The sequence below is a fragment of the Strongylocentrotus purpuratus genome, unplaced genomic scaffold (assembly GCF_000002235.5).
Source record: "Strongylocentrotus purpuratus isolate Spur 01 unplaced genomic scaffold, Spur_5.0 spur5_scaffold_3, whole genome shotgun sequence".
In the NCBI taxonomy this organism is placed as follows: Eukaryota; Metazoa; Echinodermata; class Echinoidea; order Camarodonta; family Strongylocentrotidae; genus Strongylocentrotus; species Strongylocentrotus purpuratus.
The window spans coordinates 9,973,856-9,993,590 of NW_022145609.1; the positions used below are offsets into that span (position 1 = coordinate 9,973,856).

Genomic DNA, 19,735 nt, shown 5'->3' on the forward strand with positions numbered 1-19,735 from the left:
CCGTGCCCCCCCCCCCCACACACACACACACACTCCCATATCACTGGTTATACTATTCCATACACGTTTTCTTATCATTTGAACCACTTTGATACAGATTAACATGAACGAACGACCACAACCACTTCCACCTCCTAATTGTTGTAACATAATACCTTGAACAGGATCATAAAGACTTTCAAGAAATCAAATCAATATCCCATTGTTTTGACTTTAGAAAACGTGTACGGATTATGTAATATGTAACTGTTATAATCTTATCTTTCATGGGTTGTGTATTGATTTTGTTTTGAATATTTTTTTTGGAATTGAATTGAATTGATTTATTGTCCATAAAAATGGAATTTCGTTGTTCACTGGGACAGGTGTGTTACAAACAATGTACACAATTATACAGATTTTAAAACATAACAACAACATAACATCAATGGCGTTACATCCCACAATACGATGTTTTACGATGAAAGTATATGTTTTATTGGATTTATCTCACACCATCTTAGTTGAAGGCTCTTGCAAACACTTCCAAACACACTTAATTATCAGTGATAAGTACATCATTTAATTTGAAGAGTCAGTCATGTAAATAGCAAAGATATATTTCAGATACACCGCACTTCTAATGGGTAGACACTTGCTCTTTCGAGCACTTGCAAACAAACCCATTTTGATTAAAAAACATAATAATATAGAAAAATATATCTGTTATCATTTAAAAACATGATGATTAATGGATATTATCTTGTTGCATAGATATGTAAGTGGTACATGTTCAAAGGCAATTGAACTATTGATCTTTGACGGCCTACTTTCTGATTCTTTGAGAAGGTTGCTGTGTTTATTCAATCTTAGGATCATGAAACTAAATATTTCAAGCGACATGGTTTGCCTGAGTCGATACAATTATGAGTTTGACTGTGCAAAAGTTGCTGTAACTAATCAAAATGTTATTGTCAGTATACAGTAACTGAATAAGCACCAAAGGACAAGGTACGTTTTAAAATATTTTGTGGATTGGAAGAACAAGGTCTGATACAAATAAGAGATTTTTTTGAAATGCTTTGAATTCTAATTATTTCTATATTATGATTATGATTAAATAGTAGTTTGTTTTATATTTTTTAAAAGGAGACATTCATTTTTCACTCAGGAAAAGATTTTTTTTTTTAAACAGAAAACATCATGCAAATAGGGAAGTAAATTGCGATAATATGTACATGCAGTCTCGTCCATGATTACCTGTTTTTTCATTGTTTTATAACTTGTATTTTTTGAGTACCGACTCATAATTGAGACTCGACCAAGGTCTAAGTGCATTATGACTATTGGCCGTGTCAATATTACAAAACGAATATCACCCGAGAGTTTTTCCAACACGTTATTCATACAAATGTGATATGGGGGAAATGGGGGAGGGAGTGGTTGTTGATGCCCCATCTACTATGTCCTTTGTCTGGGGGGGGGGAGAATTTCGCACTAAATTTGCCTACAATCAGTCGAAAGTCTTCCAACATGCAAGCGAAACAATGCAAAAAGTCATCATTTTGTTCGATATGTAGACAAAACGAAAATTAACAAATTTGCCGACAGGTGAATCTTGAACCTTACATACCCCCGGCTTTGATAAGGTATAGCTGTCCAGTTTGCAATTATTCATTTTGTCCCGCAGGGATTGACCTTTAAATTTAAATGTTTGCTTTTATTCCAGTTTTATTTGTTTTATGATAGCTGCTCTTCCTGGCACCAATAAACCGTCCGATTATGGGCGACGAAACAAGCAATATTATGTGTATGGGATGGGAGTTTTTACATCACAATTCAATACTAGTTGATGACTGGGTATTATAGGTAATGCTGTAACGCCAGTTTAGTTTTCATAAGTTTACTGTTAATGAAGTATATAGTCCTGTGTTCTATATAATGTTGCATACTTCATCTCTCTCCTCCAGATCATACATCGTGCATTTTGTTTTCTTTCAGTTTAGTCATGTAAATAAATCTAAAGCAGAAACTAGTCGGTATCAACTCAAAGTTGCCCAGCATGTGACAAAAATTTCCAAATCCACTGTGAAAATACACCTGATATTGTTTTTGTTTGTTTTCGGCTCCTTTTGTTACACTTTGCACTCATCACTGTAAAAAAAAAAAAGAAGGACAACCACTCTGTCCACCATCACTATCTCATGATCAAGATCAATCAATGCAGCCATACTCACATCACCATCATCATCAACTTAAACATCATCAATTCATCATTATCATCATCGTCATCTTCTTCTTCATCTACTTCTTCTTTTTCGTTTTCTTTTTCTTCTTCTTCTTTTTCTTCATCATCATTACCATCATCACCACCAACATCATCATCATTATCATCATCATCATCATGAATGATCAAATCCAGCGCTGCATTCTTCATATAATTATGGAGCTAGGACCTGACGCATCGTACTCTTTTTTCACATAATTATTTATTTACTTTTGTATACACATTTTTACAAGGAATATTACATGAAAGAATGTAGCTCCCGATGAATGAAGACACCACGTGACTCTTACGACAAAACATGTATTTTTGTGCGAAATCGGAGCTCATAAATTCTTTAAAACTACATATTAAAGCTGAACAAAAAAAAAGACTCTTGGAATTTCAGTATTTTTTATGCGAAAAAACTGTGAAAAGAATATCTCTCTAGACTGCCAGCAAGCAACTAAAATTCTAAATTAGTTTGTTTTTAAAAGCCGAGATAATCGGAACTCATTGAAATCGAACGCGATACAACTAAACTATCCAGTAAGCGTAATGAAAATGTTTTGGTCCAAAATTGGTACGATTCTTCTCAGTTACACCGAGACATTCAAGTTGACCGACAGCACACGAGACCGGCAGCCCATGAGACAGACCAGTGGCATACGCAGGATTTTTTTTCAAGGGGATTGTTTTAAAATTTGAAAATTGCGGGGGGGGGGGGGGGGTAAAAGCAAAAAAAAAATGTTGTCCCGGAAATTGCCAAATTATTTCGTTCAGTGGCTTGGGGGGGGGGGGGGACACTTTTTTGCCCCCTCCGTTTGCGTACAGCCTGAGACTGACAATGTCGGTCCTTTTGGTCCAAAAGGTCGACACTTTCGGTCCGAGGGCCGTCGGTTAACTGGGTTTTTTACATGTGGCGTTTTACCTTATCATGTTACGTTCTAAATGTTGGATAAATGATATTTTAATACTTGCATTAAACTGTACTTAAGAAGAAAGAAAAGTTTATAGAATTTCGATGGGGGTACATACTGCAACATAAGTGATAATATAAGTATATACATGAGAATAGTACTATTCAACATATTTACAGAATATATATATATATATATATATATATTGTGCCGTTCTTCACAAAAAGTTGATGTCCTATGACTGGACAAAATCCATTAAAAAATGATAAGCTGTGAAGCTGAGTTGATACTGCAAAACTTTTGTTTTGTTTCTTTGCTTTCCTTGATCCAGCTCCTTACAACCATTTTCTTTTACTTTTACATTCAATATCTATGTAATCTTCATTTCCTAAACACACATACCACACCTTGGAGTTAATTCAAGTTCTTAATAATACAACAAATATTGAATCCGTGACTGGGCAAGATTTCCATTATACCATTTCCATTGTTATCTGAAAAAGTAACCAATTTGATCATGTAATGTAAAGTTTAATTAAATAAGCCGAAACTAGACTCCCAACCTTAAATTTCATCGTCTGCTGTGAGCAAATTTGGGCGTTCATATTATAACGTTCAAAAGAATAAACATTAATAGAAATGATGACACTTTTCACTGCGATCATCATATCACATTCAAACAAGCTTTTATGATTATATGCACAACCAGAACGAATTCACTGATAATACAATAACATATTTTATTTACTTGAAGCTCATTAATACAAGGGGGTCTACTCGCCCTCGTGGGTGTATTATGCCTATTTTTCTCTCCCATCGTGCAGAAGTCACTGTAACGTAACAATGGTGACCCTTGGACAGGGTTTTATACGGTCAATTTTTGTCGATGTCATCTTATCTAATATAGTAGTCGCATTTTCAAGATGATCGTCAAACGCAGAGTAAATAGGATTTCGTTTTTATGTTTGTTGATATAATACAGTGCAATATAAAAGTCCTAGTTTGGGGGTGTTACGGGCAAGTGACATAAGACACAATAGTTGAAGTTCAAGTGAAGATTAATACTATTCGTGAACTGTAAAAATTGCAACACCTCAAATACCGCTTATGTAAATTAAACAACCCAGTTATCTAAAGAAACGAATAAATCGTTACCAATGCACCGTTTTCTGAAAATGTCGTTCTCTCCTTGTTATCAGTTAATTTACGTCCCCATTCTGATCGATATTTTGCTATTTTCTCTTCACCTAATCAGTAATACTGTTTTGATTTGAATATCTGGAAGAAACATTGTTAAGAACACACAAACAGTTGCACAAAATAACATGCACGACTTTGTGTTTCGACTGTAACGACTTCTCAATCAAAGAGAGATTAGAGAATATTTGACAACCCTTATTTATCTGTTTCTGGCGTACAAAGAGTTAATGCGAAATTGCCTCAAGCTATAAAGCTGATATAAAACAAAATGGATCTAAATTCTGGTCATCAGATTAAAACCCTCACAAACATTGTGCACAATCTCCTCACTGGTAACGTCATCTATATTCCTACAATTTGGTCACCGTAAAAGCATATAAAAAGTCTAACATAGCTTTTGCATCCTCACATGTCCCAATATCCTTAAAAGGGGAGTGGAAGATGTAAATTATTATATTTAACTAAACGACGACAATTATAATAATGATACATGTACATTCGTTTATTTATAGCGCTCTTACAGATAATAAACGATATACAGTGCTTTACAGACAAAATGACAGAGTTCAAGTTAATGTGAAAATGACAGAATTTGATGATTATCACTGAACAGGAGACATTTCATGCTAAATATATCAATCTCTTTGACAGTTTGTTCTCTATGATACACAATGCATTCCTTACGAGCTGGGATTAATTAATATTTCGTCCCAAAACCACTAGATATCCATATTTCGAAATGTAAATCGTTGTTGTGGGCATTGCAGAATATATCAATCTTTATTTTTGCAGAACACATAAGGCTAAGCAAATGAATATTCAGCCTCGTATAATAATGAGATATCATTGGTACGCATATCATGTGAGATAATGGCAGGATGTTGTCTTTCACTCAAGATAACAGAACTCCTTAAAGCTTTAAAACTGATATTGGCTCCTCAGAATTTTGTGTCAACTAAATGGAAATGATGTTTTGGTATTGAATCATCATAACATTAAAACTTCGACAAGATATTGCAGATAGACAACTCTGAGGGGAGAACAAAAGCAATGTGAAAAGAAGAAACCCACAGTGAATGAGAAAGGGAGATAGACAGAGAGAGAGAGAGAGAACAAAATAGAAAGGTGAGAGAGAGAGAGAGAGAGAGAGAGAGAGAGAGAGAGAAAGAGAGGGAGAGGGAGAGAGAGAGTAAGAGAGCGAGAGAGCGAGAGAGGGGGAGAGGGAGAGAGAGAGTAAGAGAGAAGTAAAAACGAGAGTGACACACAGTAGAGAAAGAGAGAGAGAGAGAGAGAGAGAGAGAGGGAGAGACGTTTTGAATCATTTAGGGGGAAAGATATGTGTAGAAATGGATTTTCAAAAAAGTGAACTTTTATCTATGAGTAAGCTAAATAACAGCCTTTCAGTTCCCATAGTTCTAATTGCTAATTGTAACCGATGAGAGAGAAAGGAAAGAAAAGCACCAAATCTCCACATGAGCCAATATGTGTACTGTTTGCATTGGGTGTGCATTGCATCTTTTGAGCAATCATATTGAGTAATATATCAATACTCGAGGTAAAAAAATAATATCCAATTTCCAGTCCCTATCCTTTTCCATGTTCTGTTCCATTTCCGAACAAAATGTGCGCGAACGTTCCATTGTTAAATTAGGCATTTTTTTTTTTTACACAAATATGAAAATATGACCAACGTTGTGTCCGATTTTATGCGAAGCCCCTTCTTAATAAAGTTGATCAACAACAGCAGAAAAAGGTGGCTGTTACTTGAACAGATTTAAAGCGGAGTGTTGTCTTCATCGTGGTGTGCATATGTGCCATTGGTGTACGCATGTAGGTCGCTGTCTTTCCTGTCTGCCATTTTCTTTCCGTTAAATGTGACTTCGCCGTTTTCGAGAGCATCGATCGCGTCTGATTTTGCGAGGTCTTTCTTGGACAGCTTGGCGACGATTGCGGCACCGAATGAGTCGCCCTCCACGTTGACCATCGTTCGGAATCGGTCACTAGGATGTGAGAGATGATGAAATTGCGAATGAACGAACATCTATTTCCCAAATTTTTCGAATACATAAAGAGACACTTGCTATACAGGTGGCAATCAAACTAGCTGTTTGCCCTTATCCATGTATACAATAGGGACTTTTAGATTTGTGTGGATTGATACGTGTGACGTCCATTCAATGCAGTACATTAAAAGGACGTCGATCGTAGCAATTCACATTGTCTTCGTGCAAATCTAAAAGTCCCTAATATAGAACATAAAATGACATCAATCGGCAATAACAATGATAGATTGGCTGAAAGGTGTTCAGGCAACTGTTACTCTGCGTTCAATTTCTACCACTAACCAAATTCCTACGTATGGTCCTACTATGGCCCACAAAATACATCTACCCAATCGCATCACAAGCCCTATTATACTCCAAATCTTTGGTGACATGAATCCAGGAGCATTTTGTCGCCGGAGAAAATGTCCTTTATTATCGTCAGTCACCGAGGAAAAGCTAGCTAGGGTCATCCTCATGACCATCGATAGGGTGTAGGCAAAGATTGTTGATATGGAATATTGTTGGTGGCGGAAATAAAATATGACCACAGTCAATAATAACGCAACAACAGGCTAGTCACAATTAAAAGTGAATAAACCTGTGTTACTTTGTGTTCTGTTTCTTTTAAAATCCCCGGTGACGAGATTTTCATGAGATACCTTGTTTCATTTTAAATCAAAACAACACTATTAATGACTATACTTACAGGATAAAATCAACTGCAAGGATGAGGGCGACGTCGTCTGTAGGTAGGCCGACTGCGGTAAGGACGATAACGAGGGTCACGAGACCAGCCTGGGGGATACCGGCTGCTCCGATACTCGCGAAGGTCGCCGTTAGACTGAAGTAAATAAAATGAAATCAATAATTAATTCCAGTTTTGTAAACATTTAAGAAAATTTGCTGACGGCATTACAAAGGCGGAATCAGAATTGTTAGAAGGATGGGAAGGGTGAAATGTTTGGATATATCGCAAAAGTCGTCGATCCCTTCATCTCCTTGGAAGCGTAATTTCATGAATGTGTGGGAACTATACGAAACTTTTTTTTTTCAATCATAGGGCGGCGGCAGGTGCTAGTTTCCATCAGAGCCATCTATACACAGAGTTTGGCAAACCCGGTTCGAGTTGGACACATTATGGCGACTACTGCTTTGTTGGGCAACCACAAAACAAAAGAATATACGCCATGTTGTGACCCAGTGAAACCAAGTTGGCCAAACTCTGTGTATAGATGGCTCTGTTTTCCATAGTACGTAATGTGGATCCACCTATGTAATATGAGATTACAAATGATAACATTTAAATATGACACCCTATAGTTGGATTATTTATACAGACATGTTTTAAGTAAAGAGGTTTCACTGTTTTTAGCCAGCAAGAGTTAGAAATTTCAACAACAACAACAACGATGACTATCCTCGTAAATTAATTAGCAATATTATTTGTGAATCAATATCTTACCTCATTGTCACAATCATGACAATATCGTTAAAACTGAGTTGGAAGTTTTAGAATGGAGGTATCATGATTTTGCCAGCGGGAGTTAGAACTTTCATGAACAATAACGACGACGACAACGTCATCAACGAAAATATCAAGAAACCGTTACGTTCCTATACTCGTAAATTAATTAGCAAAATTAAGCCTTGTGAAAATAATTGATTGGCCTAACAAATGACTTTGTGCTTACCTGATTGTCACTAAATCGGCAAAACTGAGCGGGATGTCGTTAACTTGGGCGATAAAGATGGCAGCTACTGCCTCGTAGAGAGCGGTACCGTCCATGTTAATGGTAGCACCGACCGGGAGAACGAACCGTACAACACGGGGATCGACACCTAGACCTTCCTCTAAGCATCGGGTAGTCACTGGTAGGGTTGCCGAACTGTGGAAGATTTTTTTTAAAGTGTCATATCATTGCCCATTGTACACGATGCGTCACTATACGATTGCATTATTACCTACTCTGATGAAGATTTTAAAGACAATTATTAAGTGCATGTCAGAGACTATAAATCATTGTTTGTGATGTACATTTTAATTCCGTGATTGTAAATACAATCCGATTTGGAAGAAGGATGCCACTTATTGAAAGCCATTTGCAAGTATGCATTATTTTGAGAAAAAAAGATGTAGCTTATGTGCAACACGTTGTCGAATCAATACTTTGCCTAACATTCCTTGCAAAAATGATGTCTTCTCAGTAGAACCGAAATCAGATTAACCTTCATAAGCACTTAATCCGTAACCCAAGTTGTTCCTGTACTGAGCCTATATGAATAACTCAAAATGGGAGTCGACGAGTCTGCAGTCATAGAGTTTTTACAGTTTTAACTAAAGATTCAATCATTAAAGGACAAGTTTTTTGTCACAAAGTATACTACCTCCACTCCCCACAACATAGAGGAAAATTGGGTACCTAATGTCCTTTGGCAAGACATTGTTCTACATTTGCCACACTCAACCCAGGTGAGGTAAATGGGTACCTGGTAGGATTATTCCTTGAAATGCACTGTGCGCTGATAACGGCTGCCGGAGCTAAAGCTAGGGTAATAATTTCCAAAGCTCTCATTGGAAGCGCGTAGAGATGTTATTTCATGAAGTATTATGCGCTATACAAGAACTGAACTATTATTATTATTATTTTTACCTCGAAGAAGTTCCGAGAGCTGTAAAGAGAGCCTGGGTGACGCCTGCCAAGTACTTGTAAGGATTCTTCCTGACGACGACCACGTAGAGGAGAGGGAGGATGATGATCCCGTGGATGGCTAAACCAGAGAGGACAGTGGCCATGTAAAGACCGAGCTGGGTGAAGATCACGCTCCAGTCTTCGACGCCCACCATGCTACCGGTGATGAGGAAGAGGATACCAATGGGAGCGTACCTGCGAGGGGTGGCATAATAAAGCAAAAATGTACTTCATGAGAATAGAAGTTCCTTTTTGGAGTGAGGGTAGGTAAGGATGTGCATAAAGGGAAACAAAAAGCTAGGGATATACTGTAATTATAAAGAGAGAACGAAAGAGAAAGTGAGAGAGATCAAGAAAGGGGATTGTTAAAATTTTTTTTTTGAAAAACACCATTAAGTGGAAAATGGTACACTCTGAAAAGAAGGGACAGTAGAAAGTTTGGCTCCACTGATTGCCTGGCTTATACTTATAATTACGATCAATAGTAATAACGATCTCCCTATGAAACAATTGTCATAAATGTTACTTTACTAGTATTAAAATAAATGAAAATTTAAGATTTAAAATAAAAGTGAGTTACAATCAGCAATTACTGTTTAGGGTTACAGAGACATGCCAGAAAGTAATAAGGAAAGTGAATGTGAAGTATAATGTTATCATTTGGGGAGTAAGAGAGGTGATAGTAAATTGATAAGAGCTGAAAAGACAGGAAAAAAATGTTTTACAGATGACTGGATGATTTCTCTTACCACATGATGATCATGACGAGTTTCATGATGGCCTCATTAGTAGCAGAAAAGAAGCTGATCACCACTTTTCCATCGTCACCCAACCGACCAACGATGATACCGAAGGCAATGGAGAAGACGACAAGCCCTAGGATATTCATGCTGTAGACGTAGGTCCCTTCCCAAACCGTCTCAATCACTTCAGTGGTGTTACCCCTGTACCAGATTGTGTAATCCGTACTCTCTTGCAGGACATCAGCCATGGAGTTCACGACCCCATTCATCTGCGTGATGATCTGATTAAGCTGTAGAAGAGAGTCCATCTTGAGCGTACGTGGTGTGTAGAGGACCATGGAAAGGTGGTTGAGGGCGCCTGTCATATCATGTAGGAGTGTGCTGATCTGGTTGAGGAAGTCCAGAGTGTACACTTCTTCGGTCATGTCCATCAGGTACACCAGGTTGGTGGACAGCTTCTGCATGGACTGGGAGACGTGGGATAGGTCGAGACGATCGCTGCTTTGCAGATCTTGCATTGTCGCCAGGACAAGATTGATCAAATTGACGTTCATGATATGAACCTGCCTGGTGAGCTGTACATCGTCCGGTTGGAACATCGTAATAAGATTAACCAACTCAACCACTTCTGCGTTTGATGTATGGATAAGGGAACTCATATGAAGCGGTTCTACCATGTACACCACGTCGTTCATTGAATATATGATCAAATGAAGAGCTTGTGACGTGGCGTTTAGTGTGGGCACGTCGACCATATCTAGGGTCTTGAGGCTTGATAATAACTCAGTTTCTGTTTCACCCGCTGCCCATAGTACCATTCCAGTCATGTTACCCAAATGCGTCATATACATTTCATCCAGCTCTCCCGTTGATGGAAGATCATCCACAACGGCTCTCAGATCATCAATGTAGGTTGAGAACTCTCCAAGGAGATTGCTCACCGGAATCAGGTTCGATCCAGGATTACTGCCACCGGCTCCTTGAACTGATTCCATTAAGTATGTATAGGTCATGTCCATGTCCTGAAGAAACATATCCATGTCATCACTGACGGTTTTGGCGTCGAGGGCCATCATTCTGAAGTCCATGGTCTTCTGACCAATGGTCTGGAGGGTTCCGTTGATGAAGCCCATGGATTGGTGAATGGTCAGGCCGGACATCAGGGTCAGGTTAAGGAAGTCACCCGTGGTCAAAGAAGGAACCGGCACCACTGTCTTGATGCCTGCCGTTTTGAACTGAAAATAGAATACACAGAAGTACTTATATTACCTATAGACCTAAAGCTGTATCAACAGAATCGCAAAGAAATCCAAACAAAAACCAATCTAAAGCAATTTCAATTGCCTCGTGCATAATTCATAGAAACTTGCGAACTTCACAGGATTGTGTAATCTTCATAAATTATGATTTTTCTCTGGGCAATATACATCATATAGTGGAGTATTGAAATTGACATTCATTTTGATTTCTAGAAAGCCTTTGCGATCGCGTTTCTAATTTCTGCAGGATGACGACACAGCACACGAAATACATCCAATCAAACATGTAAGGACTTCTGCAGACACACAATCAAAACATTCTACACGAACGGTCATCCACGCACAAGCTCTAACAATCTTATGCCATCCGATTAACGAGTCAAAGACGACACCAATCAGTTATTCATTCGTTCAATCAATCCCTTCATCAATCAATAATTTTATCCATCCATCAATCAACCAATCAATCAATCAATCAACCTATCAACCTACAAGAAGGACATTTCTTGAATCACTCCATTTTCAAGTGGACTTCAACAAAATTTACCCCTGAATTGATGACCCATAATATTTTCAAGTAACGTTAATCTCACGGAAAATTCTAAATGGGGTAGCTGAAACTAATTCGTATTCAAACGGAACGACTACCAAAATAACATGTCACATGCAAGGAGAAAACAATTGTTTATAATTATGTAGATATAAATTTATGGATTTGGATAGTCAATGAAATGATAAAAGTGATTTATAATATAGATATTGTATTCTTTAATCATGTTTATGGATGAATCGTACGGATATAAATTGAAAACGTAATTCAATCATAATCGACACCGACCGATTACAGATAATCATTTAAAGTTTTGGAAATTTTTGTTCATTCTTATCCTTGACTTTACAATTTGTCAGTTATACGCTAATGTGACATGTCATTATAATATTGAATCCATTTGAAGACGTAAAATCATGTATATTCAACATTCGTTTTGGTAGAACCTATCTGCAAAGAGAAATCTAACTACATGCTATAGCCAAAATGCAAAATTCCTGTGTTTAAAAAAGCAAGAGCTGTCCAGTCTCGTCTTGCCAGACTTCGGAAAGCCGGGGTGGTCCCGTCGCACCGTTTTAGCTCCGGGATGGCGCGAAAAAAAGTTAAGAAGATTCCATAATTACCGTTCTGAAGCAAGCTTCGACAATGTTCTCTGGAAACATATTTCTGTAATTGAAAGAAATGTCGGTATCAGGAGGTTAGTGAAAAATGTGAAAGGAATAATTTTGTTGACGAGTTTGGAATCTCATCAAATCGGGACTTTATCAGCACCGTACCAACTTTCCTGCCTGTGAAAGAAAAGAAACTTTCATCTAGAATTTTCACTGAAAGCTTATAATTCCAAACGACGCATAGACATTAACATTAACACGATCGCAGCTATACTTTCAAAAATTGACCTCAGGTAATTTTAATATAGCCTTGTGCGTCATCTATTGAAATGAAGGAACATGGCAATGACGTGTGACGTAATTCGAACATTAGTTATATGGGACATACAATAGGGTATTGAAATATTCCCTGAGTTGATTTTTCGATAATATAGTTGCGATCGTGTCAAATTCTAGTCGCATATCATCGTCAAAGCATCTACAATCTAGATAAAAGTAAAACATGATAACAGATTGTACTTTTTTCTTTGTTTCATCTTTTTAAAAGCTCAGTTTCTCTTTGAAGTTGCTTCATCAATTATTACTGAATGCTACAAATGTTCTCAGACATTACACGTTAACACACACGCACACAAACGCACCCCATACACACCATCCATTGCCCACACCCACACACATGCAAAATTCAATTAATGCACATATCAATTCATCAATTGTTGAAACATGATACATCGCTATCAGAATCTCGACAAACGCCTTATCAAAGCTTCAACGCCCTTCTTTCATATTCATCGCCTGCAACATCTTTGTTCTCAGGAAAATGGAAGCATATGGATAAATCTATAACAAGTAGTTTCGACATTTCCCCCTTTACAAATCAAATAAATCATTGTCAAATTCGAGCGAAATCTTCGCAAGGCGATCATTCATTCTTATACATTTCAGTATTTACATTATGTTTTAGACCATCTCGGGCGAACATTATACATTATTTACATTATCTTCTAAAGCATCTCGGATGGAAAGGGAATGCTCATGTGTCTCCTCGCAAACAAAATGATCTAATATTGGTGCGGTATGAGAAAAGTGCGAATTTGGGTCATGTACATGTATGAATAAGAGCTATATTTCTGGCGTCTTGTATACATTTATATCACGTGATGAGACGAATGGCGGGAAAATATAGTAAAAGTGGCAGCTGTGTTTACATGCGCGTGCGGTATCTGACGAATTGACGTAAATGAGCATGTAATTTAATCATCACCAGATAGTACTGTTCATATTAAATAGATAAGTAGGATAAAAGTTGGATTATCAGCGTAAGGTTTTAGTATTACAGGATGTGCCCATATTTGTTTTGTTTTTCTTCAGGTAGGACGAATTTAGGCAATATTTGGTATTGACTAACAATTATTTTAATATCAATCGTTGTTTCTTTGACTATCGCTCGTATGAGATAAAGGGATACCTGTTTAAGTATCATAATCCATAATTGTTTTCATGCAGAGGAGAACAGATTTTCCTGAGGGGACTTTGCAATGTTGTGTTTTTTTCACCGAAGAACTTTTAGCCAATGGATTATATCATGAGTAGAGAAAAGCGTGACCCTTCAATTACAAGTTTAAAACACCCTACTTTAATGAACAAAGTCATATTTTTAGCCCATGAATCATCGCTTTTATGATCTTTTGTTGTTGGCTGGCATTTGTTTGACTTGAAGAACCATTTCTCGAATCAAATCTATCTATATTTATATGAAATCTTGCTTGCGTGACGATAGAAACTAATTTGTGTTTGAATTGCCAAGGATGCAAAATACACACATCTCTATTTGTCATTGAATCAATGAATGACATTTGTTTGCCGTCGAGGATGGTATGATTACCAAATCAATACAAAACTAGTTCACATGAGATTATTCAACCTTTAGCCATACAAAATTATTGTTTTCTTTATTATTAATATAATGCCTCCAACATAACATAATTTTAAATTTATGAAACATAACACACCAGACTTCAAATCTCAATTTTATAATACGAATTAAGAAAGGAGTCTATCATGAAGCGCTCTTCGTTTATGAAGATTTTTTATCCAAAAATTACAGATTTTAGTAAAGTTTACATTGTGTAAGCATTTCAGGTAAATGACAGGGGGAGATAGAAGGAATTAAACAAATATAAGAAAACTAAACAATGACAACTGGTAACAACTGGTACACTGTATGAAAACAGCGTCATGCGTAATGTGACCACACCCTTTCCAATGCATTACGTTATCATTGTTGTAATAAGGGGTGGAGTTTCAATGATCGAATCAGCAAAGAAGAAAAAACTTATTGGGCACTATAATTGCTAAAATATTGCCATGAAAGGTAATAATAATAGTGATAATGATACTCATTTCTTGTATGATATAAATATTCATCAATATCTCCATGCGTTTCCAAAGAGCTTTGGATTATTACCCAGGCTCAGCTTAGCTGCCCAAATGAAGGCGATTAAGCTTTAATGGATTGGTGCCTATTGGTACCCATTTACATCACCTTGGCTGAGTGTGGCAAATGTAGATTAATGTCCTGGCAAAGGACGAATATGCTGTGGCAGATATTCGAACACAGTATATGGGATCAAAAGTCTGGTGACTTATCTTCTAAACCACAACACCTCTATAATAACAATTATAATTTTGTTAATTTAGTACATTTCAAGTTGATCAATAAGGTGTGATTTCAATTTAAAACAAATATTCTTTTGGGGGAATTTACAGAGAATGACGGAACAACATTGCATGGAAATAAATCAAATACTAATTTAGTTGTACACAAGGGGGTAAACTTGCTACCAAATTTTTCTTCCTACACCATGCAGTCCATTTAGTACACATGTGTTGTTTTGTTTTAAAACAAAATGGCGGATGTTGGATTTTGTAGGAATGCTGTCTTGTTAATGATTAGCTCAAAATACCATTTAGAGCCGGAGTCTCGTGCTGCTCTGCGTTTGAGCTGTTTGTTTTTGGTATTGTGACGTTGTATAGATGTGGTATAGGTCAGGGTTTTATTATTTCTAAACATTGCATAGTGCTGTGTACGACTCCCCTAAAAGGTGACGTCGAAGAAAAATCAGACAGTGATCTTTTATTATCATTAAACAGTTATATTTTATGACAAGCTGAACAAAAACAATGACATTTATCTACTACTAGTACAACAACAACAACAACAACTACTACTACTACTACTACTACTACTACTACTACTACTACTACTACTACTACTGCAGATGTTACCTGCTACTATTACTACTACTACTACTACTACTACTACTACTACTACTACTACTACTACTACTACTACTACTAATACTACTACTACTAGTAGTAGTACACTACTACTACTACTACTACTACTACTACTACTAATACTACTACTACTACTAATACTACTACTACTACTACTACTACTACTACTACTACTACTACTACTACTACTACTACTACTACTACTACTAATACTACTACTACTACTAGTAGTACTACTACTACTACTGTAGATGTTACCTGCTACCACTACTACTACTACTACTACTACTACTACTACTACTACTACTACTAATACTACTACTACTAGTAGTAGTACACTACTACTACTACTACTACTACTACTACTACTACTACTACTACTATAACTACTCGGACTTCTACTACTACTACTACTACTACTACTACTACTACTACTATTACTACTACTACTACTACTACTACTATACTACTTCTACTACAATGTACTTTATTTCTACTACTGTTTATTTTTAACATTGGTTATCATCATCGTCGTCATCATCATAATTTTTATCATTAATATTTGTATTAATATTATCATTATTGTTATTATTATCATTATTATTACTGGTGTTGCTGTTGTTTTTTATTACTATTATTGTGATTATTATACCATCATTGTAACGAATTTAACATAATTATTATAGTCATAATCATAACATGTACAAGGATATAATGATGATCAGAATGGTCTCAGTGATGAGAACTGATGATGTTGATAATAAACAAATGGCATTGATATAGCAAATAGCAAAACTATTTTCTTTTCCAAAGTTTGAGACATAAACTCTTGGGAGCTGCGTCAGCCATTTTGATCTCTCACTTGTCTTTTCAAACAAACCATTAACTGCTTAATAAAATTTTATTGTATGTTAATGTGCAAGGTCTTATCAACGTATTCAGTCATAAATATTCTACGCCTTTGTTAAACGTGACAAAGCGAAATAATACGAGTTGAAGTGTCATTCGCAGTTCCATAATGTTTCAAACAGATTGGATGAGAAACCGATAACATTATTTTATTTTGAAATATCAACCTTTACCTTTAAAATTGGCTCTTGTAAATTGTGAAAATAAATGAAAGAATTTCGAAACGACAGAAAATCAAAACATGTTGATGAAGAAAAGAAGAAGAAAAAATGCTGAATATAAGAATGGTTCCTTTTAATAGTATACTGGCTATGATCTGTTCTTTTTCGTGTTGAAATTATAAATAAAACTCTTTAAATCGGGTTTCTGCTATTGTACATCTAGAGAAAATTTATTTATTTGGGCTCCTTATTTCCATCCGTTAATATATTTAAGACATCGAGGCCTACTTGGCCTGTTAAAAATATTGTGTGACAACGCTATTCATTGATATGTACTTTCAGGTATGGCCCTTCACATCCTTTTATATCAGCCCCATGTATAGCATGCAGTTTACTTATGCAGTGGCGAATGTAAGGATGGGGAGGGGTCCAAGATGCGAGCGTCCCTCTAATTCTGGCCAGCCCTACTCATAGCATGAAAGTACAAGTCTTTGTCGACGCCCCTTTCTACTTCAAAATCCTTTATCTGCGACTGCAATGGCACACTTCTTTACAGATACTCAAGATTTTCAAGGTAAAAATGATGAACTCTCGTAGAGGGTTGAAACCGAGAGCCTTTAATGCAATCCGTTTTAGACCCTCTTTACATTCGAATCAATTTCAGTTGATCCTAGCCGTCCCATAGGGACGAATATGAAATATGAGTCAATACATTAGTTTATGAAATTTCGTTCAGGAGAAAAGTACACTACTTCTGTTTATTGGAACCATCAACCTGGGAGCATATTACTTTCCACATTCTAGTTTGTGAAAAAGGATTATGCCTAAGTGTTGAAATGAATTAATTTATCACATGTTGAAAAATTGAGCAAACTAATTGATCAAAGCTAATAAAAATGAACTACACGAAATAGTTTTTTGGGGGGCAGGGCGGGGGTTTTCCCCTGTCTATCAATTATTAAACGAATAATGTTTGTTTTATGTAACGTTTATAAAATGTATATTCGTAGGGACAACTTATTTATGTAATTGATATGTTAATTACATAGTTTAGTTCGCGTCAATTCATTTATTCAATGACTCAACCTCGAAAAAAGGTTTTTCGTAAATTTTCAAGCAAAAATATCATCAGTTTATTTCATTGTACATTTCATTTCGTATCCGAGAACAATCTCGCAAGGTGTCAGGAATTTCACTTTACAATTCATGTGATATCAGAAAAGACATACAAGAGAATGATAGCAAGTTGTCAAGTATAGCACCTTTGATGTCATGCCACGTAACAAGTCGAGATTAAGTTGTTTACAATTTATGATTACGCTTATTGCAAGTCAGAGTTCGCTCGCTCGCCTCGTGTTATGGGATGGTTACTCAATGTTTTGATTGGGCGTCGCTCGTCGGTTCTAAAAACCTACGTCATTTCTGAACCCGAAAATTGCCGCCTCCCATCCTTATTTTTTTCTCAAACGTATCAAATTGATTGATTGATAATTCTTTTTATTTTAATTACTAATTAGGCACGTTTTGGGTATGCAACGTTGATTATAGATTTATCCATATCGACACCATCCGCCTTTTCATCTGTCCTCTAATTTGTTTTCAATACCATTTCCATCATCTTCCCTAACGTCATCATCATCATCATCATCATCATCATCATCATCATCATCGTCATCATCACTACAGTCATTATCATCACCACCACCACCACCATCCTCATCATCATCACATGATTACGTCATCACAACCAAAACACATAAACTGCAAAACCATCATCTTTAACAACAAGATGAACGCCCACTCACAAACTTCGAACAATACAATAATAGTAATCGTACAACCGATAATTACTATTCAACGCTCTAGAGCACTACTTTTGACACTTATTTCGATAACATACTATAAGACTTTTCCACGAGATGTGATATTGTTGTGTTAAACATAACTACATAAGTTTTAAAGAATTAGGGAACGCCTGTGATAAGGGGTAAATAGGCACGTCACAAGCCATATTAACATGATTAAGCTGAATGTAGTCACTGATCGTGACGATGCAAAACAAAAAAACTACCACGAAACAAAATTCAATCCTTAAAATTATAACTGTAAATTTGTATGAAATGAATATCATTCCACACAATCATCATGAAGTGTGACTGTATTAATTAAATGTGGTTGGAAAAAATACTTTTATTGGTGTTTATAAGAAGGCTTTTTAGAATGGAAACCAAAGAGAAATCATGGAAGAATTGGACTTACAAGATGAGATCCATGAAGGCATAGGCTGTATTAACCTCTTCTTCCGTGCCATCGGGATCCTTCTCAGTTCCTCCTCGACTACCAGGCTGGATGGTGACCACCAGTATGATTCCGAGAATGACTGCGATCAGCGTGGTCAAAAAGTAGTAGGCCACCGCCCTGAGCCCCAGCTTTCCCGACATCGCCGAGTCGAGCGACGCCAGGCTGTTGATAAGACTGGAGACGATGAGGGGTACGATCATCATCTTCAGCATGTTCATGAAGAGGTTCCCGGGGAAGGTCAGGTAGTTGATCTGGTCTTGAGTGAAGTCATAGAAGAGCCCCAGAACGTACCCGAGCACGAAGCCCATGATGACGGAGGAGATCAGAAGGATAAGGAGGACGTTCTCCGAGTTCACCCATGATGGACATCGACGTTTTCCGCTATTGCTGTCCTCATCTGTATCACGAAATTCCGTCATCGTACCGTTCTCAAGGGCGACATCGTTGGCGTCGTGAACCACGTCTCCGTTTGTTGCATGGACCACGTCTCCGTTCATTCTCGTATTGTATATATTCCCGATAGCTTGCGCGACTTGTTTCAGAGTAGATGTGGGGTTGGCAAAGTTTTCTGCTGTTGTGTTGACAACCTCATCCATCGCCCCGCTGATAAAATATTGACGCTGCGATGGCGAATTCTACCAAATCCAGCAATCTGTTCTCATCTCATGGGTGTTTGCAAATGCTGATACGAAGGCGCAAAGGTTGTGTTTGTTTATCCTAATTGCATCATATAATACGGAACTGACTAGCACAGGAAATTTTCCAGAGGCGATTGTAGAGAATGATTAGCGAACCCTTGAGTGG

At 36.9% G+C, this 19,735-nt stretch overlaps 1 protein-coding gene across 1 annotated transcript; it reads right to left on the reverse strand.

Moving 5' to 3' along the window:
- Positions 1–5,605: 5,605 nt before the first annotated feature.
- Positions 5,606–19,523, reverse strand: LOC576432 (excitatory amino acid transporter 3). The gene is made up of 7 exons (XM_776740.4): positions 18,890–19,523; positions 12,273–12,315; positions 9,847–11,075; positions 9,059–9,292; positions 8,099–8,293; positions 7,114–7,248; positions 5,606–6,362 (listed from the first exon to the last, which is right to left on the reverse strand). Exons 1-7 carry the CDS (start codon positions 19,426–19,428, stop codon positions 6,137–6,139), a joined length of 2,601 nt encoding a protein of 866 aa, XP_781833.4. The 5' UTR covers positions 19,429–19,523; the 3' UTR covers positions 5,606–6,136.
- Between the last annotated feature and the right edge of the window lie 212 nt (positions 19,524–19,735).